Source organism: Denticeps clupeoides, chromosome 10 (assembly GCF_900700375.1).
Source record: "Denticeps clupeoides chromosome 10, fDenClu1.1, whole genome shotgun sequence".
In the NCBI taxonomy this organism is placed as follows: domain Eukaryota; kingdom Metazoa; phylum Chordata; class Actinopteri; order Clupeiformes; family Denticipitidae; genus Denticeps; species Denticeps clupeoides.
Genome location: NC_041716.1, coordinates 7,112,838 through 7,135,903, shown reverse-complemented (window position 1 = coordinate 7,135,903; position 23,066 = coordinate 7,112,838). Strand labels below are relative to the sequence as shown.

The 23,066-nt window shown below is 40.7% G+C and overlaps 4 protein-coding genes across 6 annotated transcripts; 2 read left to right on the top strand and 2 right to left on the bottom strand.

Annotated features, from left to right (window-relative positions):
- Positions 1–778: 778 nt before the first annotated feature.
- Positions 779–13,649, bottom strand: ppih (peptidylprolyl isomerase H (cyclophilin H)). 2 transcript variants are annotated; one of them, XM_028994619.1, is made up of 9 exons: positions 13,488–13,649; positions 2,413–2,477; positions 2,315–2,338; positions 2,074–2,118; positions 1,944–1,986; positions 1,466–1,558; positions 1,263–1,350; positions 1,125–1,165; positions 779–979 (listed from the first exon to the last, which is right to left on the bottom strand). In XM_028994619.1, exons 1-9 carry the CDS (start codon positions 13,551–13,553, stop codon positions 911–913), a joined length of 534 nt encoding a protein of 177 aa, XP_028850452.1. In that variant the 5' UTR covers positions 13,554–13,649; the 3' UTR covers positions 779–910. The 2 variants fall into 2 exon arrangements, with proteins under 2 accessions (XP_028850452.1, XP_028850454.1); XM_028994621.1 differs by lacking the exon at positions 13,488–13,649 and adding an exon at positions 2,644–2,934.
- Positions 6,011–8,880, top strand: LOC114798705 (probable G-protein coupled receptor 160). The gene is made up of 2 exons (XM_028994618.1): positions 6,011–6,159; positions 6,774–8,880. The coding sequence occupies exon 2, from the start codon at positions 6,821–6,823 to the stop codon at positions 7,883–7,885; it is 1,065 nt and encodes a 354-aa protein (XP_028850451.1). The 5' UTR covers positions 6,011–6,159; positions 6,774–6,820; the 3' UTR covers positions 7,886–8,880.
- A 408-nt stretch (positions 13,650–14,057) lies between the features above and the next one.
- Positions 14,058–17,815, bottom strand: taf10 (TAF10 RNA polymerase II, TATA box binding protein (TBP)-associated factor). Its single transcript, XM_028994127.1, has 5 exons — positions 17,440–17,815; positions 15,595–15,752; positions 15,446–15,510; positions 14,519–14,633; positions 14,058–14,342 (listed from the first exon to the last, which is right to left on the bottom strand). The coding sequence occupies exons 1-5, from the start codon at positions 17,588–17,590 to the stop codon at positions 14,253–14,255; spliced, it is 579 nt and encodes a 192-aa protein (XP_028849960.1). The 5' UTR covers positions 17,591–17,815; the 3' UTR covers positions 14,058–14,252.
- A 724-nt stretch (positions 17,816–18,539) lies between these two features.
- On the top strand, positions 18,540–22,662 carry adipor1b (adiponectin receptor 1b). Of its 2 annotated transcripts, none has more exons than XM_028993485.1 (8): positions 18,540–18,654; positions 19,746–19,939; positions 20,091–20,225; positions 20,341–20,512; positions 21,051–21,237; positions 21,544–21,731; positions 21,812–22,005; positions 22,092–22,662. In XM_028993485.1, the coding sequence occupies exons 2-8, from the start codon at positions 19,802–19,804 to the stop codon at positions 22,218–22,220; spliced, it is 1,143 nt and encodes a 380-aa protein (XP_028849318.1). In that variant the 5' UTR covers positions 18,540–18,654; positions 19,746–19,801; the 3' UTR covers positions 22,221–22,662. The 2 variants fall into 2 exon arrangements, with proteins under 2 accessions (XP_028849318.1, XP_028849320.1); XM_028993487.1 differs by having other exon boundaries at positions 18,581–18,654; positions 19,711–19,939.
- Positions 22,663–23,066: the final 404 nt, after the last annotated feature.

Here is a 23,066-nt window from a genome sequence, read left to right as displayed (position 1 = left end):
CCTGTTGTCACACACAAAGCACGGCTTTAACATTGAACCTCAGGAGCCTCCCACCAAGCCCAAAACTCTTCTGGAGTTCTGCTTGAAAAAGACCCTTTTGTACTACAGGAAAGGGTTCATGGCGGGGAGGGGTGTGCAGTGGTAGGTAGGACGCAGGATGGGCTATAAGCGGCTGCTGCAAAGGAAGCTGATCAGTAAGGAGCTGGCCCGAATAGTCAGCCTCAAGAGGGTGCAGTTTGTTCAAGCCACTTGTTGCATGAATATGGCGATAGATTCCAGTGTCTTGACTGCTATTGTGCAACAAGTTCAGGAAAAAATAAGTCTCATCAACACAATGCTACTGTCTAGTAAACCGTGGTAAAAAGGCAAAAGAAAACACAGCTGTACAAAAGGTCTGTATACGTTTATTCAAAGACATTAAACAGTAATTCAAAAGTGTGCAGCAGCCACAGAGATCTCTGATTCTGATTGTTCCCACACTGATGAAACTTCAGCATATAAAAGGTAAAACATTTACAATAAAGCCTAAATTACAAGACATCCACCCAGATTATGCGAATCATTCTAAATTAATAAAACATAAAATGTTCAAACATGGCCTAAGGAGTTCCGTCATTTTGTGACATCCAGAGTACGCCATGTTTCTTGACATGCAATGTCTTTGTCATGCAAAAACAGGCCAAATGTTTCTGCACAATGGTGGAATTAAGGAATGCATTCCTGTTTCGGGTATGCAAAAGCAATTCTGAAAACAGAGTAGCAACCTTATGAATTTCGATCCAAACATTTTATGAACAATTTGCGTAGTTTATAAACTGCTGATGTCAATTTGTCCTTCTTACGAAACAGTTTGTACAATAATAAAGTAGAAAAGTTGTGAGCCTGCAAGTCTATCAAGGGAAAACCATTTTCACATCTCTCCACACTGGGAAACAAGAATGGGCAGTTTGGGCTTGTTGTTGGGTCCTGTTGGTACATTCTAAAAAGGTTTTGGGGGAAATAAATTACTCATTGCATTGTAGTATATTATGTTATTAATTTTGTAAATGTACAGTATGCATAGTACTTCAAAAATCACTTTCATGTATGCACAGTTGTTTAACCAAAAAAAAAAAAGAACAAACCTCAATTTTTCGCATGACTAGCAGGCCGTCTACTACTTTGCCTGGAAATGATACATGTAAGACTTTACAATCAATTATATTTGCTTGGAAAAAAAAATATATATATAGTATAAAGCTTTTAAATATAGTCAGACTCACCAAAAACAACATGCTTTCCATCCAACCAGTCACATTTTGTGCAGGTGATAAAGAACTGACAGCCATTTGTGCCAGGCCCACTGTTTGCCTGTAAAATCACAGATATACAATATGTGTGGTGTCTTTATTATTATGTTACTACAATCACCAACTATTAAAAAAATATAAAAAAAATATGATAACATACAACAGAATTTCCTTACCATGGACAGAAGGCCTGGAGCTGAATGCTTCATCCTGAAATTTTCATCTGCAAATGGACCCCGGTAGACACTGCAAATACCAGTGCCATCTCCCTACCATGATAAAGACAAACCAATCAGACCAGGAGAAGCTCAACTTGAACTGAAAACTGGGTGCGTGCGCATATGGTTAATGTAGCCACTAGAGGGAGCATGAGAACGTCTGGAGGTTATTTCTCTAACGCAACTGTAACAGAGAAAAGAGCAATACATATTTACAGATTTAAAATAACATGCAAAATATTAGCTGTACAAATAGCTATTGGAGTTTTAATCTATAACCTAGGGGCAAAAGAATGAATGCATACGCCCAAAAGACAAGCAACAGAAGAACTTGCAGAACCACCAAAATGACTGAACAAAGTGAGAAAGTAAACAACAATAATCTAACATAAACCGACTTAATAAATTGTCCTCTATCCTCCACCAAAATACTTACATTTACAAAGTCCCCTCCCTGAATCATGAAGTCTTTTATGACTCTGTCACAAAAACAAAATAACATTAACACTTGACCGACTGAATTTCTACTTAGAAGACAACTGCATGGCCATTTTAAAAGCACTCACCTGTGGAACGTGCACCCCTTGTACCCAATGGGTACGCCGTCCTTCCTAATACAAACACATTTTAAGTGAGGAAAACAATGTTTTGCATTACAATTTCCCTGGACGAGTTTGTCCCCATTGGTCTGTAGGCTTCTAACCCAGGTTTGTGTGTCAGCCAGTGTTCACGACCTACATTTCAGCTTTTATCACTTTGAATTGCAAGGAGAACATTTATATAAGATATGAACCCATTCCAACTCACCTGAACTCTCCAGTGCAAAACTGCCTGCAGGAGGCAAATGAAATAAATTAATAAAACCTTATACTTTTACATTGTTCTTATGTTAAATAATTTCATACCGAAAATTCTCTGCAGTCTTAGGAACAACATCTGCAAACAGTTCCATCTTCATTCTTCCAACTTCCTAAATAAATAGAAACAAATTCATAATGCATCAGTTTAACTCATAATTATCCAAATAAAACACATCATTTAATCCAGGTTTATCAGTGGCATAATGCCAGCATAATAAATTGTGGGGAAAAATAAAAGTGGGTTAAAAATTGAAAGCATTGTCGGCTCTAACGTACTTGTTGTTCGTGGGCATTGTGGGTGCCGTCAATGTACATTGTTCCGTGTGTGTGTGTGTGTGGGTGGGTGTGTGGCACGCTTGCCCACCCTTATGCCTTAAGAATGAGGCGTGCAAGTCCCGAGCTGTCACTGCTCGGAAGGGGGATGGGCTATGCTGGTTGACTAAAAGAGCTGTTTGTACTCCAGAAAGTCAAAGGGCATCCTCAGTAATGCCCAGCATCTCTGAACTCTATGCCATAGCATTTCCATTGACTTCACGTCCCCATTTTAAGACAAAAAAGGTCAAGAGACACAACACGTTGGACCTATAGGAAACATTTTTTTGGTTTTAACTAATCAAAAGGTACGTTCTTCTTAATTCTCTACAGATTTGAACCCTCTGGAATACGTGCTCAGTATACTGTATATTACATTTTTTAAAGGTTTTAAACAAAAGTGCAGAAAAGTACTGGAGAACTGTTCCAAAACAAAGCAAAATGCACACGGAAACATCTGCTGATACCTGCCGTTAGTTCCTGTTCAGCCCTTGGCAAATCAGGTCAGATTATGAGCGTTCAGGAGTCAGTTTACATTTCTATTGAGACTGCTAAACAAATATAGCTGTTAATGGCAGCAGAAGTCACAGGCACGTTGGACCGCCTTCGGTCACTGCATTGACAGAGTGGGTAAATGGTCTCCATCTCATTTATCTTGTAGGTGCATGTAAAAAACAGAATACACCTGTATATACACCTCAATTGTCAAAAAGAGAAGAACGCTCACCACTAACTTCTTATTGACCTTTATGTATTATTTACTTTATATTCATTGAATAAATGAATAAATCACAATATAGTGATTAAAATATGGAGTACAAAGATTTATTTATTTTTTTTAACTTTTCTAGTAAGTAAAAACCAACAGGTCGAGCAAGACTGAGCAGATTTTAAGTGATGAAAACATTCTGCAAAAGCTGCAAAAATCTGACGAACCCACATTCCGTCAAGGGCATCTTCGTTTCCTCAAGTGCATGGCTAATGAACTGAGCCCTGAATCTGGTTTAGCATGTTGTGAAAGGGAAGTGGGTGCATTTATCAATCGTGTTTGAAGCGTTTAAAAGGAGATCAAACTGGCTGCCATGAGCAGTACTTTAGAACAAAACCTTCCTATAATAATCTGAATTTCATTGCATAATGACACAAGTCATGCTTTAGTATAATGCCACCTGTCACTTTCATCATAACTTGCTTGCTTAGGTCTGAAACATTTTTAAGTGTGTACTAATTGGTCGTTTGTCGGTAAAATATGACCCCACTGAAAGCCGGTCAGTCTGATATGTCTCGGTTTAGGTGACCCTGATGTCACTGGATGAAAGTGTCATACATCAAAGAGATACTGGCCTGTTACTGTCTAACATGAAGGACATTCCACTGACATCTTCAGCAATCAAATAAATATGTGCATGTGTGCATTTTGCGATTTGGTCATCCAGCAATGTCATAATCTACTAAGGCACCATGTTACTAGGGAAAAAAGATATTTTTCAAAATCATAACTGTTGATATATATTAGCATTTTTGGCTTAGTAGTGGACATGGACCAAAAAAATGAAGTGAACGGAAGAAGGGGTGTTACAGGCAAGCTGGAGCTCTGCCGTAAAGTGACATCCTGCGCAAACAATTGCCGGTTCCCCCTAATTTCTCCACGGTGGTGATTAAATCTGCTTTCCAAGGAAATTTCACCGCATTCTTGACTCGACGTTGCATCAGTGCGATCCCCCTGTGTCAGTCATGCACACTGTAAAGGCTCAGGCAGCATATCAGCAAACCCGGGTGTTACCTGTTGCTTTTTCCTGTGGACTAATGAGTGTTAAAGCAGACAGCAAGAGCAATGCCCCGGTGTTACCTGGTTGCAAGTGTAACATGGCAACCGGCCTCTGCAATATTGTTGGCTCGTTACAGATGTAACCACAGCCCCAGTTGTTGGCTCATGAAACGGATGTAACCACAGCACCAGTCTTCACACTTTTGCAATGACAACATTAGCTTGAGCTGAGCTGGAGAAGACACCAGCTGTTGTCTGTCTGTTCAATACTCCAATGCATTGAATATGCAAACTGTCAAGCACAAAATTATCATAGGCATGTTAGTATTTGCTGCATGGATGAAGTACAATAGATGTTATTTAAAATAAAAAGTCCCCAAAGACGATTGGTAATTGGCAAGCAAAGCGCAGTTCTTTATCCGCTCAATTACCCCAGGCACTGGTTTTTTAAAGCAGAAAATGAGTCCGCCCTGTGGGAGCAATTTAATGTCTATACATATTTAAAACACAAAACACTGTGTTGGGTCAAAAAAGCTGATGGCCCAGGTTGGAAAGTGCCACACGATGTTGCAACGCCTGCATAAATACCCTATGATCGTAGAAGCCTGCAATGCAAGGACGACTTAAAGAAGTCTTAATCGTTTAGTGAAAATGAAGTGATTTTCATTTTGAAACACACCCCACGGTGACACAACGAAATGTGTCCTCTGCATTTAACCCATCACCCTTGGTGAGCAGTGGGCAGCCATGAAAGGCACCTGGAGAGCAGAGTGTGGGGACGGTGCTTCCTCAGTGGCACCATGGTGGTTCAAGGTTTGAACCGGCAACCTTCTGATTACTGGTCCGTTTCCTTACCAGCAAGGCCATCACTGCCCCTAAAATCACAATTAATGTAATTTAATAACACACCACATATTTCCTTTACATAATGATGATAATAAGAAAAAGAATATAAGGAGGTAGTTTTGGTAGTTTTCATGCCTTATTTTAATGAGGCATGAAAGTGAGAGCACCAAAATACTACTTATATTATTTTTCATTATAATAAAATTATACAATTTCGATGATGTGACCGAGTATCTCTCCCCACGACACCGATCTTCACACATCGCTCGCCCAAATTCACAGAAAGCAAAAAAACAAGTCAAAAGCTTTCCTGTTCATCCAGAACAGGCGCATACTTGAGAACCTGCAGATCAAGGCGTGTCTGTTTGCAGACCTATCGGTTTCGCAACACCGATCCCTTTGAGACACGCCCATGTGTGTGGAGACACCGGCAACCTGGCGAACAAAATAGGGCAGAAAAGGCGGTGCCGCTCGATTCACGCCATGTTGCCAGATACGCGTCCGCCGACCCGCCACTGTTATCTTTATGCCCACAACTTTACTAAACCGAGCACGCGATCGGTCACTGTGGCACAAAGGCACGGAAGAGTCCAACCACTACTCTCTTTTTTTTTTTTTTAAATAAACCCATTTATTTTTTACAGCTAAATCTGCGGTTTTTGCGATTTTCACGCAAAACCTGGCAACCGCGACGGTGCTCGCCATATACAGCGCTTGGCGCTCTGATTGGCCGACGGTTTGCTCTGGCAACGCGGCGCTCAGTTGCGCGCAGTTTCTCCTCCGAGCGGCAGACGCACCTGTACGGGGACGCGCTCGCAGCTGCCCGGGCGCCTGATGCTCCGCGGGAGTCGCACCCCTCTCACACGGTACCGTCTCGTTTGAACGCAACGCGGGGCGTTTCTTTTTTTTTTGGTTTTTTTTCTCACTTGTTCTTTGCACGTTTACCGTGGCGCTTTAAGTTATCGTCCAGAAACATCCCTCATTTATTTGACTCTCTGTGAAATAAAACGGCGCTGCAGGAACATGATACGTTTGAGAAGTTAGAAGTAATATTCAGGTGTTCTCCCGTTTACTTATTTTTGGGAAACGATTGCATTATTAAACCGAATCGAATGGCAGCTTCAACAATATCAATGACAAATCTTCACAAAAAAAAAAAAAAAAAAGTATTTCAAAAATAAATTCGATTTTTGGTGTTTTACCTACATTTAAAACCGAATGCCAGTTTCTCTGACTAGTAAATTAAACTGTGTAATTAAACGTGTTCTCGGTACACGGACATTATTACATGAGTTGCATATTAATTGTTATATTTATTTTCCATGATAAGGTGCCTTTAAGGTGATTACATGCCTTAATGTTTTTATGTATATTAAAAAACAACTTTGGGAAAATGGTTTTAACTTTAAATGGTTTTAAATGATAAAAATGAGCTTATAGTTGATTGACTACGTTTAAGCATTGTCCATGTCTGTTGAAGGTGGTCTCACGTGGACCGGCGAAATCGAAGAAAGCACCTGGCCCACCATGCACGTGGCCAATAGCTGCATGATGGCCGTAGCACAGGAGTGGGAGGATGCCCAGGAATGCACACAGGACCACACGCTGCAGTACTTCTCCCTCATGCTGGCCAAGGTGGCCCTGAACTGCTTCATGATGTCCTTCACCCCGCGCAGCCTCTACCGGTCCTTCATGGGCATCTGCACCCTGTCGCTTTGCGTCACTGACTTCCTGTTGGTCTGTGGCATTGGGGCTTGCATGCTGCTGGCCCGGCACATTAGCCCTCCCGTGTCTCTGTGCTTCCTCCTGACCCATGCCTCGGTGGTGTACTCGCTTCTGCCCGTCCCCTTCCTGATGCTGGGGGTCCTGGACTACTCCACCCATTCCCATGTGAAGTCTCCCCCATCAAAGAGGGTCTTCTATGTTGCTGAAGTCATACTGGTGTGGGGCGTGGCTGGGGTGTACTCGTGCCTCTTCACGAACACATCGGTGTTAAAGATTGTGTTCAACATCAACACAAAAGCACTGGTGTGTATCGTAGAGGTATCACATGTTGTCACATGCTCCTGCCTCATCGCGTTTAGTGCAATCTGCTTTCTGCTGACCATCTACTACAAAGACATCGTACGCTGGACTCGGCAGGCCAACAGGCTCTCGTCGGCGCGGGAAATCCCCCAGGCCGAGCTCCACAGCGACTTATCCCTCAGCTACTTCAAGTTACAAGAGCAAGGCCGGGAGCAGCCAATCACGGATGGCTCTTCCTCCCCAAAACCGCCTCTTTTCATCGCTTTCACTTTGTGCTTTGCTCTGCATTGGGGCCCATACCTGCTAATGATCATGGTCACAGAGATCCTGGACATGGCCATCCCTGCCTACACCACGGTCAACAGCCTGTGGATGGTTTGTGCAAACAGCTTCATGGTGGGAATGATGTTCTGGCTCAAAAGCGACAAACTGGGGCCGGGTGCGGAGCTCGCTGATGACATCTGCGACTGGAAAACCTACTGGTACATGAGCAAGGGCATAGTAGACAAACTGCCTCAAGAGCTTGAGGAGCCTATCATGAAACCGGCACCACCTTTCTGGGTGTGAAAGACTCCCTAGGAGTCTGTGGAGCGCCACAAATTCAGGGCAAATGAACCGAAACTATTCAATCAGAGTTAAAGAGTTTTTACGCGAGATCTGCACAGGTGCAGGACCCTCTCAGGATATTTACGGACTTTAACTTGTGGATGTTCACATATTTTTGGTTTAGCTGCTGTGGTTGGTTTTTGATACGGAAACGCTAATTTTAACATGTTAAGTCTTTGTTACATGTAAAAGCCAAACAGGTTTACAGATATATCCTCAGTTATGGTAGCCAGCGATTTATTGGGAAATACAGACATCATTGTTGAGGTTAATTTAAAATATGGCATTTTTAAGAACCGCAATGTAAAGATCAGATTTTGCACTAAAACAGAATGTGATTGTTTTATTATAATAAAGGGTATGGTGCAGATAAGTCATGAAATATTTATGTCTGGAGGGTCGGTGCTCCTCATTTAATAATATAATGGAATCCTGATGCACAACGAATCAATCTCCATATATTTCTCCCCTCACAAATTCAAACCATTCCTGTACGAGTCTTTACAGTTTCCCCCCGGTTCGTAGCGAACCACTTTTCATCAAGCTTCCGTAAATCGAAAACTGTTCATGTTGGAATTGGTTTGGAATGTGTAGCAAGAATGTTTTTCCTTGCGTAATGTTTCTATGAAAGTTCCTAAAACTATAATTAAAGGACACCCTGGTTAGTTCTAGCATTTGCTTCAAGTATCTTTGTTAATATTCCTGTATTGATTATCTGAGACAAAACTAGTTTTGTCAAGTTTGTCAAAAACAATGAAAAAGGGATTTTTAAATATATGCTTTTTCAAATGTTGCATCATAATAATAATGTTTTACACAATGGCTTAAGTGAAAGATCACACTGGATCCTTAAGAGAAAATGAGTAATAAATGTTGTTAAGCATTTACTGAACTGAAGATGAACTGGGTTAAACAGCCTTTTTTATGGACGAATAAAAGTTCAAAACTGCTCAACAGCTCAGCGATGTGTGTTTTCATCTTACTGATGTAAGTGAGGGCAATGGTGTTTTTTTTTTTTTGTGTGTGTGTTATTATTATTTTTTTATTTTCACAAAGGACCATTATAAAAGTTTTGGGCCTGAAAGGCCCCAAGAGCCCAAGGTAACAGGAACAAGGAGACATGACATGAAAGAAGAAACCTCCAAACGACCAACGACTCAAAAGAAGGAACCAGTTTTATTCACAATGCCACCACCTTCTGTTGACCCAAAACCAAGACAAAGACAGAGTAAACTGACGACAAATCAAACCAACCAATTATTGTAGCTTACGCCCATTTGCTGTAAACAACTCACTTGCCGTTGTATACTAGTATACTACAGGGCAGCCTAGAGCCACTGGACTTGAAATTCCAGCTCTGCCTACAAAGACCAGGTATTTGCATAATGTAAACTCCAGTGCGAGCGGCCGGTGCTAAGATGGCGATTGATCATTTTTCCACGAGAGCAGACAATCAGGCTCTGCAGCAGTACGAAACTTGAGCGATGCATTGAGAAACATTTAACACCAGGATTTAGACAGGCGTGACAGCCGCAAAACAAGCCGGGACAAGCTCGAACCTGACAGTCCCACATAAATGTGAGAAATTCTGCCACTAAGGAATGCTTTACAGTAGCACAGCATTCAGAATGTGCAACTCAAGCCTTTGGAGTAGGGTCTGTATTAAGCGTAACAAAAAGCCCGCAACGTCAATGTAAGTTCAATATGGAGCAATCTTGACAACTGATGTGACAGCTGGATGAAGTTTACATTTTTTTTGTTTTTGCTAATCCATGCCAAACAGTAAATTGGATTCCAAACAGGAGACAATCCTTACATTATTGTTCTTCCTCAAAGAAATCCGCATTACTATCAATCCTAAATTACCAAGCGTTGCCTTTATGTTGTATTTGCAAATATGTAGCTGTCATAACATATTAAATATATAATAAAACCTACATTGCAACTGTTAGCAATACCACAGTCAATACAACAATTAAATGTACATTTTACATTTACAGCAATTATCAGATGCCCTTATCCAGAAAAACAATCAGTAATTACGGGAACAGTGCCTTGCTCAGGGACACAATGGTAGTAAGTGGAATTTGAACCTAAGACTTTGTGTGACCCACTACTACCAGTGTACTAATACACTGAATAATGCTAGAACCAAGAAGAAAGCCACTCAAGATGACTAGTTTTACACTACCACTCAAATGTTTAAGAACACCACAATTAACTTTTTTATTAAAATTCATGCAGTTCAAGTCCAAAAAACAGCAAAAGGTAAAAAGAGGAAAAGTTACCCAAAAATAATATACATTCAGAATTACTCAGAATTCTTTCAGGGACCAAGAAACAAGAATTTAACAAGTTAAAGCTGTTCTGCAGTACAGCTGGTGCTCGATCAATCTCCATTACAGCAGACCTAGCTGTGTTTGTGTCTGTGTTTCTAGATTTCTTACATCCCTCTTTGTCCGCATTAAAAGTAGTGTCGGTGTACTGTGGTGGCATGCCCTTGTGAGCATTATGCGAACAATACTGCACTGCAGAAAGTAGTCTGTTGCTATTACGATGGTGAGACAATTCTTGTTGCCTCTGTGGTTATTTGAAGCTTTTGGTCTCCAAAATATTGATTCAGATATTCCCCATCAAGAATATTCTAACTAATCAATTCAGTTTAGGAAATTCAGAAAGAAGAGACACCATACATGAACATTTCCCCCATAAACTTCTACGGTGCCATCATTATCACCTGCAAACAGTGCCGAGTGGAGCTGCCCCTCCATCAGCCATGGACGTAATCCGCTATTGCACACAAGACAATCTATTATGGCTTTCAATTATTATGGTCTATTATAGTTATAAAATGTTATTGCTACTGATATACATTTAACCTTCATTATTTATTAACCTCCTAGAACAGATTCCATCACTATATTTAATAGTTAATACATAACTCAAAAACTCCAGGCTTCACCTACACAGGGTTTCTGCAGGTTGAAGGAAGCCAAATTCCTTAAACCTTTTTAAGACCTTTGTTCACACAGGGCACAAAACAGGCTATGAGTTTAAAATGTCATTTTTAAGGATTTGCAGAAACTGTGACTATAGTGGAAAGTTCATCCTCAGCCACTACCATTCGGCTAATTCACGTATATATTTTCTATTAAAGTAACATTCCTTACAAAACATACCCTAAAGCCCTGTGTCAAATGTCTTTGGTATATCTATTTCTGTGGGGCAGCAAATTCTCTTTTTGAGGCAAATGTTATGGTCTCCCTCAGATGCTTCTGGTGCAGTTCTACACTGCACATGTTATGTAGTAATTCTGCAAATGATCAGAATAGTTGGATTGTAAAAAATTAGCAAGGCTTTTTTCCCCCCAAGAGTCAAGGCTTAATTTGCTTCATATTACTTGCATTAAACAGCATGTTCCTTTTGTGTGTCACACAGACTGTTAGAATTGTAATGCATTCAAATAGGGCACAATCAGAGGCATCTAGTCTACCAAACCAAAAAAGAAGAAGGGTGTGCGATTTCTTTGCAATGGTGGAAAACAACAGCGGGCATAAAATGTGGGAACATTTTATTATTTCATATGTATTCCACATTATATGTTTCTGTGTGTAACCATTTGATATTTGTTGTAAGTTGACACTTGAAAGACCAGAAACGGACCCGTAATCGGAAGGTTGTGGTTCGAATCCCGAACCACCAAGGTGCCACTGAGCAAAGCCCCGTCCGCACACAGCTGCTCCCCGAGCGCCTGTCATGGCTGCCCACTGCTCACCAAGGGTGGTGATGGTTAAAAGCATCACCTTCACTTCCAAATAAAAATTGCATGATCACTTAAACAGGGGGCAGTGGTGGCCTAGCGGTTAAGGAAGCGGCCCCGTAATCAGAAGGTTGCCGGTTCGAATCCCGATCCGCCAAGGTGCCACTGCCCACTGTTCACTAAGGGTGATCGGTTAGATGCAGAGGACAAATTTCACTGTGTGCTGTGCTGATGTGTATCACATGTGACAAACACTTCACTTTCACTATTTTTTAAAAGCCTGCCATTGCAGATGTCGTAGTAAAAGATGATATCATGACCATTGAGAACAAATCAGAAAGTCATTGTTAAACAGCCTGCGTGTAAATTGCTTTCGAGGTCAGCTCGCTCCCCCGGCCAACCAGAAAACTCTCCTGTTCACGTTTTTTACTGCAAGAACATCGGAGAGAAGCAAATCCACGGAGATAAGTAAAAGACCACGCGATTTCAGAGGCCTTAACTGGAGATGGAGGCGGACGACTTAGTATCAAAGAAAACCTTTCAACTTTGTTTAAATTCATTATATTGGTGTCTGTGTATGCAGTAAAGGGCTGGATTTAGAGTTTATACAGTCATCTAGAGGAAATTTAGAGGAAAGTATCGCGATATAGCTTCAAAATGTCAATATTATTTTTAAGAAAATTCTCAGATTTAAATATACAAATCAATCATCAATTCTCCCTGTGCAAAGTAGAAGTATGCTGTAGTCATAATTTTTATTCCACCAGTTTTATGCACCATAATTCAAATTAGTTATGACCTGCTATCATTGTTGGCTGAGTGGGTGGAGTCATGGGAGTGGCAATGTCACATCACGATGGCATTCGGCTTAAAAAAAAAACAACAACAGGTAAAGCCGCATTACACTAAATGTTGTTCTTAATCATGAGAAGTTAGCTCTTTAGGACAGATCTACTGAACCGGTAATTTAACCTGCAGTGCATCAGTCATAAACCAACGTCACAAAAAGCTATTGTGGTATTAAATCTACATAACACTATTTATACACTATTAGGAATGTATTTTACAGCCAAGGGGAGCAACCCGGACAGAGAGAGGAGTAGCATGCTGCTTTAGATGGACACTTCAAAGAGTTGTTTGCAACTGAGCATAAATCTCTGGAGAGCAAAAAAAAAAAAAAAAAAAAAAAAAGTAAAACACGTGAATTAATTCTAAAGTCTGTGATCTCTTCTCAACTAGGTAGACTGCTGCCACCTATGCGTGTTCACATGTCACAGCACGACAGGCAGACCACTCCGCCACATTTACATTTAGATTTACAGCATTAATTAGACGCCCTTATCCAGAGTGACTTACAATCAGTAGTGACAGGGACAGTACCCCTGGAGACACTCAGTGTTAAGTGTCTTGCTCAGGGACACGATGGTAGTACGTGGGGTTTGAACCTGGGTCTTTTGGCTCATTGGCGAGTGTCTCACCACCCTTCGTGACTAAACGTGAAACAGGTTTTTACTCAGACAGGTTTACGCCAACATTATGTTTAGATTTATTGACAATTATTAGGCTGGCAGCTGAGCTTTCCAAGACACATTTCGGAGGTGTGCAGCATATTATCTGCGATTGAGAAGTAAAGGTTCCGGGTGTTTTTGCAAGATTCACATTATCTATTTGTAGGTAGCGAGACTACTAAAAACACATTTTTATGTATTTTCTACGCGCTGTGAACGACTTCTGTGTATGAAACAGGTTGCTGTTAGCTATTGGGCTAACCGATAAAGTAATAAAAAAAAACAAGCACCTTACCTGACCACCAATGGTGATGTCAAAAAACACGATCGGGTTATTGGGATTAGAAGGCTGAAGGCTCATTTCTAAACCTCGGGAACTCGCTACTGGGCGTATAAGTGAAAACTAACTAGCCTCTAAACGACGCAGACCATGCAGACGATTCAAAACGTCCACGAAAGAAACTACAGGAGCCTGAAGATGACAATTCTACGGTGGCCGAAGCGAGACAAAAAAAAAGCGTTTCAACAGTAATCGAAAATCTCGATCCAGTCTTTACACTGGTTTCTTTGGATAATAGGCTCTAGAAAAAAACGAAAAAATACAGTAAAGCACAATTACATACTGAAGCAACTTGCCAGTGTTTGGACTTACTAAAAATGCACAATGACCCAAAATATAGACGGTAATATTAAATGACATATTGGTTAGTGTTTTTAAATAATTAATGGTAATGTAGATAATCTTGCAGCAAACAACTAAACCAGATTTGTCTGCAGATAGACACACTGTTTGATTGGCCATCTAACACCCCTCATGGTAATCAGTATTTAAGAGAAAGCCATTTTAAAATACAATGAGAAAGACTTTTTTTTCCCCAAACAAATTTTTATTCAGGTCAATAAAATATTTCAGATATGTGTTCTAAGACAATGAATGCATGCTAGAGGTAAATATAAAACACTAAATTAAAAGAAAAACATGAACAATATAGATTCAAACTGAAAGAAAAACTCATTTTAATTAACATAAGATGTACAGGTTTGTGTGCAATGTGAACGTTTATGTAAAATAGTGGGGCTTTTTAACATTGATGCCATACTCTGTCAGAGCCGGCGCAAGGTCTTCCATTGTCAGAGTGTACTTCTTGTCCTGGGATCACAAATGTTTTTTTCAATTACATATAAAATGTTATAAACTGTTATATACCACTTTATTAACTGTTATATACCACTTTATTACATGTAAACACATTTACCTTTTTCATTTAGAACAATAAAGCAATCAGAACAAAGAATTATGTTTTCTTTTTTGATCTTGCTACCAACCTTGGTCTTGTTCCTTGAGCTTCCAGAAGCAGTTCCCTTCATTTTACAGTGCTGCAGGGCATCATTAGCAATGTCAGAAATAAATTTCTGTGCAGCCAGCGAGATGAGACGGATTCTGTGGGGCACATCAAGAATTAACACCATAACTACTCAGCAAAAAGTATTATTATTATTATTATTATTAAGAGACAGTCTAGATGTGGGCGATACATCAAATACACTCATTGTTTGTGCCACGTGCAATGTAGTTAATTACTATATTATGAACATTATAAATACTAACAATACAGTTAAACATGATGCATATTCTTTGCTTTCAAGGTTCACTTCTCTGCCCAGTCAAAGTCGACAGCTTGCTCCTAGTGCATGCATGATTTATACCAGGAGCGAAGCAAGCCCATGGTGATAAGTAAGAGCCCATACAATTTTGGGATTCATTTAGGATGACCCGATTTCCTCTTTTCCCTGGACATTTTTGAGAGTCTTCATCTTCTGGTTTATTCAACGTTTACCGAATGTCTGAGTGTCTCACTGAGTGTCTCCAGTGGAACTGTACCTGTAACTACTGATTGTAAGTACTGGATAATAAATGTCTGATAAATGTAAATGTAGAAAGCTGTACATTTCAGTCAGAGAAAAGGTGGCCAACCAATTAACACATGTGAGCCACTGCTTCATAACTGCAGGCCTGTGGACCAGCAGAGCCTGTCAACTTTATCTATATTATAGTTCGTTTTAAAATACAAGCATTGACAATTTATATTCATTATGCAATAAAGGGCTGAATTTACCATTTATACAGTGATTTATGGGAAATTTTGATATATATAATGTGTGTGTGTGTGTGTGTGTGTGTGTGTGTGTGTGTGTGTATATATATATATATATATAGCTCAATAATACTGCATTTTATGCCAAAAAACTTACATTCGTGGGTCTGATGCCTCAAATCCAGCCCGATTTAAATAATATCCTGTCACTGCATCTGGGATCTGTTGATAAGAATAGCCAGTATTGAGTTTAATCACACTAGCCGACACAATCAACCAAAGCAGTAATATTATTTCTGTACATACTGTTGGAGTGTAATCTTCCAACTGCATCAGGAAATCTACTAATGGCGTGGAAGCAACTGCAGGCTTCACGTCTCCATTGGCAATGCCAGGGGGGACATAGACTCCATTCGACACAGACGTATCGGCAGACGGCGTAGCTGTAGCGGCTGAAGTCGGAACTGTAACAGAAACAGTAGCAAGAAGCAAACAGAAGCTGCTGTGATTTATTTTGTTATTTCTGACCTTAATGGTCCCCTAATACTATATCAGAAGTCTCTTCGTGAAATTCAGCCGTGGTGCAAAAATACACCCACCAACTTAAAATTAAATTAACCAGTCCCACCGGACAGAAATGAAAAATACATTTACATCCAACTGCCAAGGAACGTGTTTTGCACGTTTAAAAGCCATGACGGTCGGTGGAGATAATGTTATAGGGGAGGGTTGGGAAATTCTCTGGGCGGAAAAAGCATGAGAAACGGGATGTAACCTTTCCCCTTGTGATGACATAAGGGGAGACACTCTGACTGCCTGAGCTTCAGGTCTCTGAACAGCGAAGCAGAATGGCCAACGCATTCTTTACACCTACCACCATTTCTAGCCACTGCAGGACCATAGACAGGCTGGGGGAACTCGTATTAAAGTTAAATAATCTCACAAAGTGACATTTTTATCATAGTGGACCTTTAAGTTCTGTTCCAGTGGTTTGAAGACTCTTTCATAGTTAGAACAATATAAAGGACAGCTGAACTGTAAAATTTACTGTGTATTATTCATCACACACACACCAGCATACATACATATGATGTACAGCAACATGCTTTTGAGAAGTAAATGCAAAAGTTTCAGTGCCAAACGGTGTAAAGACAGTGGGGTGCAGTGGGGACAGTGCGATCGTATTAGTGAGTAATATGAGCACAAAGAATAATGAATATTATATTGCACAAGACGTGAAACGTGTGTGTCGGTGGGTGGAGAATAAAAACATTTACGGCATTTATCAGGCGCCCTTATCCAGAGCAACTTTCAATCAGTAGTTACAGGCAGTGTTGGGGGGGTAAAGGAATACATGTACCAGCATTACGTATTTAGAATACAAAATAAGAGTAACTGTATTTCATTACAGTTACCGTTTAAATCAGTGATAATCAGAATACAGTTTCTTTTTTTTTTTAAATAATCCATGCTACCCCTGAAATTGTAAATAAATATTATTTAATTTACTATTACACCATGATCTTTATACTCTTACAGTACACATGGACTGAGTGTGTGTAAGGTGACACGCCATCACCCGGTTTAACCTCGCCGTGTGGAATGGAGACGGCTGTAATTGGCGGTTTTCCGGCGCGAGGGAGGTGTGGTCCTAATCAAAAAGAAGGTCATTTTTCTTGTGCAAGGCTACTTTTTATTTTAATTGATGGAATATGTTGGTGACCATAACAGTAAATACTTTTCAATGGCATATTTTATGTTTCTCTTCCACTTTTCAGCTTTATAAATAAAGAAATATTTAGGGAAAAACAGGGCTTTTTTATTATCTGTGATTGCTACATTCATGTAGTTGTAAAAAACATGACAATATATTAAGTAATCCAAAGTATTCAGAATACGTTACTCACATTGAGTAATTTAACAGAATACGTTATAAACTACATTTTGGGGCATGTAGTCTGTAATCTGTAACGGAATACATTTTAAAAGTAACCACCCCAACACTGGTTACAGGGACAGCAATTTAGGGTTAAGTGTCTTGCTCAGGGACACGATGGTAGTAAGTGGGGTTTGAAACTTGGTCTTCAGGCGAAGTGTCTTAACCAAAAACAATATGATAAAAAGAAAATACAGGAAAATACAACCCCTTACCGCTATTGGCTCCGACAGAAGGTATGCTGCTGACATTGGAGGCTGCAGTGATGCTGTTGGCGATGCAGTTGCTGCTGCTGCTGCTCAGAGTGGACGCCGAGTTTGACGCGGCACCTCCTGCGGTGACTGGCTGCGGAGTATCAACGTTCATGTTGGCTGAGGCGGGCTAGAGTCGGAATCAGGTCACCGAGAGCGCAGCGACGCGAGAAGCCGGGTCGGAGTGTACTTCTGTGCGCCAAACGCGTTCCGCGCGTTCATGTAGGAACAGCCGATGAAGAGCAGCGACGTTCCTGTCAACAAAACGTTGCGGTCGCGAGTCCGCCCGATCGTCGTCCCTTCACTTCCGTGTGTAACAAAATCAGCGTCCGACTGGAAACATTTTCCTCTCGAATCGATTTCGTTTACATTTTTTTACTTCACCAGCTAACAATAGGAAATAAATGAAGATAATGATAGTATTCATGGTTTTACATACTAATCTAAAAGAAAAATACACAGTCTAATTTAATATTAGCAAACATTTCATAGCACATTGTTTCCAATTTCAGGGTAATCTTGGTTTTATTGGAAACAATAGTATCGTTCCACATTCCTTCATTTTTGTATACATATATGCCTCGTGTTTTAATTAAAAGGTAATGCTTCGCGTGCACATACATGAAGAATATTTGACGTTAAGATCATTCTAATCATGGACAATGCCTAAAGGACAATACAGTAAATACTCCCAATGGCATATACTCTTACTTTTATTGTTTCCATTGGCATATGTTCAACTCAAACTGTTCCATGATGTTCCATAAATATTCTCAAAAAATCAGTCTTTCAAAATAACATATACTGCGACCCTCTGGATTTATAACAATAGAGCTTAAAATAAAGCGCTTCGGTGTCGCAATGAATGTTGCCAGGTCTGTTAAAAATCTTGACATATTTATCTGTTATAGTTGTATAGAAAAATATTAAACATACAACTATATACACACATACATATTCAACCAATAACAGACAAATATAGCAATATTTTATGATCCGTGTTTATGAGCTAGCGAATGACAGTAGCCTAAAAAAAGCGGATTTGGCAACATCAGTGGAAGTCCGTCCCCTATTATTGTTTATCGGACGCGCAGTGCGATAGTGTGTCCTATAGTCGCGTTTCCCAGAAGCGAAGGCGGCCGACTGGGAAGTGAGCGAAAGGCTTCCGCATATTTATCGGTAAGTAAAAGGACCGACACAGAACAACACACGCCGGCCTAAATAGGCGAAGCATCAAAGTAATTAAGCGACGCATGCTAGGTGCCCTGACTCACTACAGATACCGAGCGTGTGTTTATGTGGATAAATTAGCTTTGCAGGCAAAAAAAAAAAAAAAAAAACAGCTGACGTCAACAGTGAAGCTAGTCTTCAAATGTGACCCAAAATTAATGCCGGTCTCGTATCCAACGACTTCGAATGTGTTGATAAAAACGAGGCTAGTAAAACTTGTGAAGAAACTGCTTTTTACCCCCATAATGTCCAGCAAGTTTTGGCAGGGAGCACTACTTTTAACTAAAGAAAATAGGCTAGGAATTAAACGTTAATAACCGTGGCACGTTTGGACTACGTAGCTCGATATAAATACTCGTGTTATATTGAGAGCATGTAGACAAAGTATTCTCGGTTTCAGTGATCCGTGGAAAGAACTATTTGTAATGTTTCGTTTCAAATTTAGGTGCAAACAATGAAAGATTTGACCAGATTTGCATGGACAAAATTGTTGTTGCATTCGTCAAACGAAGCATGTATTTATCACAGTCCCTTATCCTGAGCAACTGCAGGGACACAATGGTAGAAAGTAGGGTCTGAACCTGTGACTTTCTGGTGAGTGGGGTACCGTCCTCCTTGATTGCCGTTTTGAATAACTGCATGCGGTTGTCAAGAATGACAGGATCATCCATTCTTCATTCAAGGCATTTTCACACTACTGGACCGGACAGAACATTTACACAAACAGCAAATAAACAAACCATTAACATGCTTAAGTGGTAAGCAGGTGTGCTGAATCAAGGAACAGTATGTCCGCAAAAAGCTGGAGAATTTTTTTAAGTTCTAGGATTTGTCTGATTGGTGGTTATTTAAAATGCAGCAGGACCCGCTATGCCACAGACTGGCCGACAAGGATTTAAGCAATTCTACATCATTTACCTGCTGGTTATGGAATCGAGTGTACTTGTACTACCCCTTTCTCGACACTCATATAATAATTAATATATACTCTATGCGTCTTCACAGAAGTGCTACACAGATAGTGTGTGTGACCTTTCCAGGTGCGGAGTGCCAGCTGAGCGTGGTGGGGGCACCAAGGCCTTCAGCTGCTCTCCCCATGACCTCCTGCAGCAATGGTTCTCTCAGTGAAGCTGAGTGCCACATCTCAGAAGACACGGACAGTCAGGAAGATGTACAGCTTGCCGAGCTAGGTCCTCTGCTGGGGGGAGATGAAGGCCACCCCAAAGACCCTGTGGTAAGAGTTGCACAAATTCTCTCTCTAAAATGAAAAATTCATTTTGACGTTTATTTTCGAGTTACACAAATCCTCTTGTTTTTGTTGGTCACCAATCACTTGTTAGAGCATTGGTAGATCTTTGTTAATCTGTTATTTTTTGTGCATTTAGGGTGCTACCACTTTCCCTGAGGATGATGAAGAAGAAGAAGAAGAGGAGGAAGATGAAGAAACATGTGTGCGTTTAATGACTCTACCTTTGCAAGCACACCATGCCATGGAGAAAATGGAGGAGTTTGTGCACAAGGTATGTCTTCCACTCCATTACACATGCACAGCAATTGAGATGCTTGTAAAACTGTCATGTGTAACTGACAAAACATAAGGATGAAAGAAAAGTCACCAAACCAATCCAATGACAGGTATGGGAGGGTCGCTGGAGGGTGATACCATACCATGTGCTTCCAGAATGGCTGAAGGACAATGACTACCTGCTACATGGCCACCGCCCTCCCATGCCCTCCTTCCGAGCATGTTTCGGGAGCATCTTCAGGATCCACACTGAGACTGGTAACATCTGGACTCATTTACTCGGTAAGGTGATTTTCTGGGTTATCTGCTAAGTACAACATTCACAGACAACTTCCTTAATTGAGATCAAGGTTTGATGATCCTTTACGACTGAGGCCCCGTCCACATGGAAAATATTTTTTTTCTAGAATGGTTATTTTCTGAAACGGGTTCCAGAGCGAATTTCTCTTTTCCGCGTCTCCATGCTTTTTTATGACATATGCGAAATGATTGATTATGCAATGCAATTTGACAATTCAAAAACTGATTTGCAACAAAAAGCAACAGTTCTACAGTCTCGATACACACGGGTCTACACAATGATGATCAATTCTTAAAAGGTCTGACTGATGGAGCACTCCTATTTTTGCATAATCCTGTCATTTTTTAGTCTGTCTATTTATCTGAGTGATAAAATATGTCAGCATAGCCAAAGGTGCAAATGTAGTACAGTCAACCACTGTGTTGATATAATGTTAATTGTCTCACACATGTGGACAACCCAGGTTTCTTCATATGTGGGTATAGAGCAATAAACTTTTCATGCTCTGTCTCTTGCCAGGGCTGATCCTGTTCCTGTGTCTGGGCACACTCACCATGCTGCGGCCTAACGTGTCCTTCATGGCACCACTACAGGAGAAAGTGGTGTTTGGGATGTTCTTCCTTGGTGCTGTGCTCTGCCTCAGTTTCTCTTGGCTTTTTCACACCGTCTACTGCCACTCTGAGAAAGTGTCTCGCACATTCTCCAAGTACGTCGCTAGAAATTGATCGGATGCGTACATTGTGGACCAATACATGTCCCTCATTCTGGAGGACCACCTGAAATTCTCATTGGAGAATTTGGAGGACAGCATTCTTGTTCCTATAGGAACAGTGCTCATATTGTGTATTTACACTTGCCCATTTGCTGACTTAAAAACAGGTGTTATTATAACCAGGTGTTCAATGTTATTCACTTCACACGCCAGCAGATTGAATGTTGTGGCTTCTCAATATATTGAGTGTATAAATACATATATTAATGTAATTGTGCATATCTGTGTCTGTGTTAATAGGTTGGATTATTCCGGCATTGCTTTGCTGATCATGGGTTCGTTCGTGCCCTGGCTCTACTATTCTTTCTACTGTTCGCCACAGCCACGGCTGATCTACCTCTCTGTGGTGTGTGTGTTGGGCATCTCTGCCATTATCGTGGCCCAGTGGGATCGTTTTGCTACTCCACGTCACAGGCCCACCAGAGCTGGTAAGCAACAGTGACATTTAATAGTGGACATTTTCCTTTCTTCCTAGAATACAGTAATTGTTTTTTGATTCTCTTTGCAGGTGTGTTTCTGGGTCTCGGGTTGAGTGGCATAATTCCCACAATGCACTTCACCATTGCTGAAGGCTTTGTGAAGGCCACAACTGTGGGCCAAATGGGCTGGTTCTTCCTGATGGGTGCTATGTACATAACTGGAGCTGGTTTGTATGCAGCTAGGATCCCAGAGCGCTTCTTTCCAGGAAAATGTGACATATGGGTATGTATATTTACATCCTTTAGTCTTTATTGAATTTTGCACCTTTGTCTCTAGCTGTCTTCTAAGTGTTTATTCTCCATGTGCAGTTCCAGTCTCACCAGATCTTTCATGTACTGGTTGTGGCAGCTGCTTTCATCCACTTCTATGGCATCTCCAACCTCCAAGAGTTCCGCTATGGCCTTGGTGGTGGCTGCACAGATGACTCACTTCTCTGAGACGACACTGACTTTTGGTTCTTAACCACAACTGCTTCATGCCACGTTACAATATGGACAGACCCCAATGCATCACTTAAGCCCAGATCACAGCTATGACTGCCAACCTGTAAAGTTTTGCAAAAGGACATGCCAGGCACACAGTTCCAGCCAAACCTGAGTGAAATGTATATGTAATTCTTGTGAGCAAATTAAGATTCCGTGTTGTGAGTGTGGGTGGGGAGGCTGTGTTTGTGCATTGGTTAAAGAAACACACTGAATCATTCAAATGAACTACTTGAAGTGCTCAGTGATTTTTATATACAAGTACACTTCAGTCAATACTGAAGAATTCATATTTGAGTAAATGTGGGTGTATTTATGTTCGTCACAGGAGCTTCGGTGTCATTTTTATCGGTGTCTTGCATAATTTAGTACATTATATCAAACTTGTGTGTGTTCACTTTTTATCCCGTATTAATCTTACTTTGGAGGGTCTGAAGGGGAACAGTGGGACCTGTTGTATTATCAGACCGGGTCATGTTTCAGCTGTGACGTTTGCCTCAGTTAGGAATGATCTCAGCAAAAGCTTAACCTTTAGTCGAGAGTGTATAAAAACCTGAAGAACTACAGCACCAAATGTATATGACTGTGTTAAGTACAGATACTTGCCGTAAAATGAGATGATCTGTAAATATATGTATGGGTCTACATCGCACGTCTCCATGTCCGGGTGAAGAGCCTTTGTAAAGATTCCTTTACATTTAATAGCTCTCTCTGAGCTCCGGGGAAACATTACACGAACGCATGCATGTAGCTGACGTTGGACTCTGTCCTGGGGTGTTGTGGCGGGTAATAATTAGAATA

Excerpts from the sequence above, each read along its gene's own strand:
- adipor1b (XM_028993485.1), top strand. The coding sequence starts at position 19,802 with ATGACCTCCTGCAGCAATGGTTCTCTCAGTGAAGCTGAGTGCCACATC. Across the intron at positions 19,940-20,090 it reads GCCACCCCAAAGACCCTGTG|GGTGCTACCACTTTCCCTGA; the intron begins GTAAGAGTTGCA and ends TTGTGCATTTAG. Across the intron at positions 20,226-20,340 it reads TGGAGGAGTTTGTGCACAAG|GTATGGGAGGGTCGCTGGAG; the intron begins GTATGTCTTCCA and ends ATCCAATGACAG.
- ppih (XM_028994619.1), bottom strand. The coding sequence starts at position 13,553 with ATGAGCCTTCAGCCTTCTAATCCCAATAACCCGATCGTGTTTTTTGAC. Across the intron at positions 2,119-2,314 it reads TTTTGCACTGGAGAGTTCAG|GAAGGACGGCGTACCCATTG; the intron begins GTGAGTTGGAAT and ends TGTTTGTATTAG. Across the intron at positions 1,559-1,943 it reads AGGGAGGGGACTTTGTAAAT|GGAGATGGCACTGGTATTTG; the intron begins GTAAGTATTTTG and ends TTATCATGGTAG.
- taf10 (XM_028994127.1), bottom strand. The coding sequence starts at position 17,590 with ATGAACGTTGATACTCCGCAGCCAGTCACCGCAGGAGGTGCCGCGTCA. Across the intron at positions 15,753-17,439 it reads TTCTGTCGGAGCCAATAGCG|TTCCGACTTCAGCCGCTACA; the intron begins GTAAGGGGTTGT and ends TTTCTGTTACAG. Across the intron at positions 14,634-15,445 it reads GAGGCATCAGACCCACGAAT|AATCCGTCTCATCTCGCTGG; the intron begins GTAAGTTTTTTG and ends TGTGCCCCACAG.
- LOC114798705 (XM_028994618.1), top strand. The coding sequence starts at position 6,821 with ATGCACGTGGCCAATAGCTGCATGATGGCCGTAGCACAGGAGTGGGAG.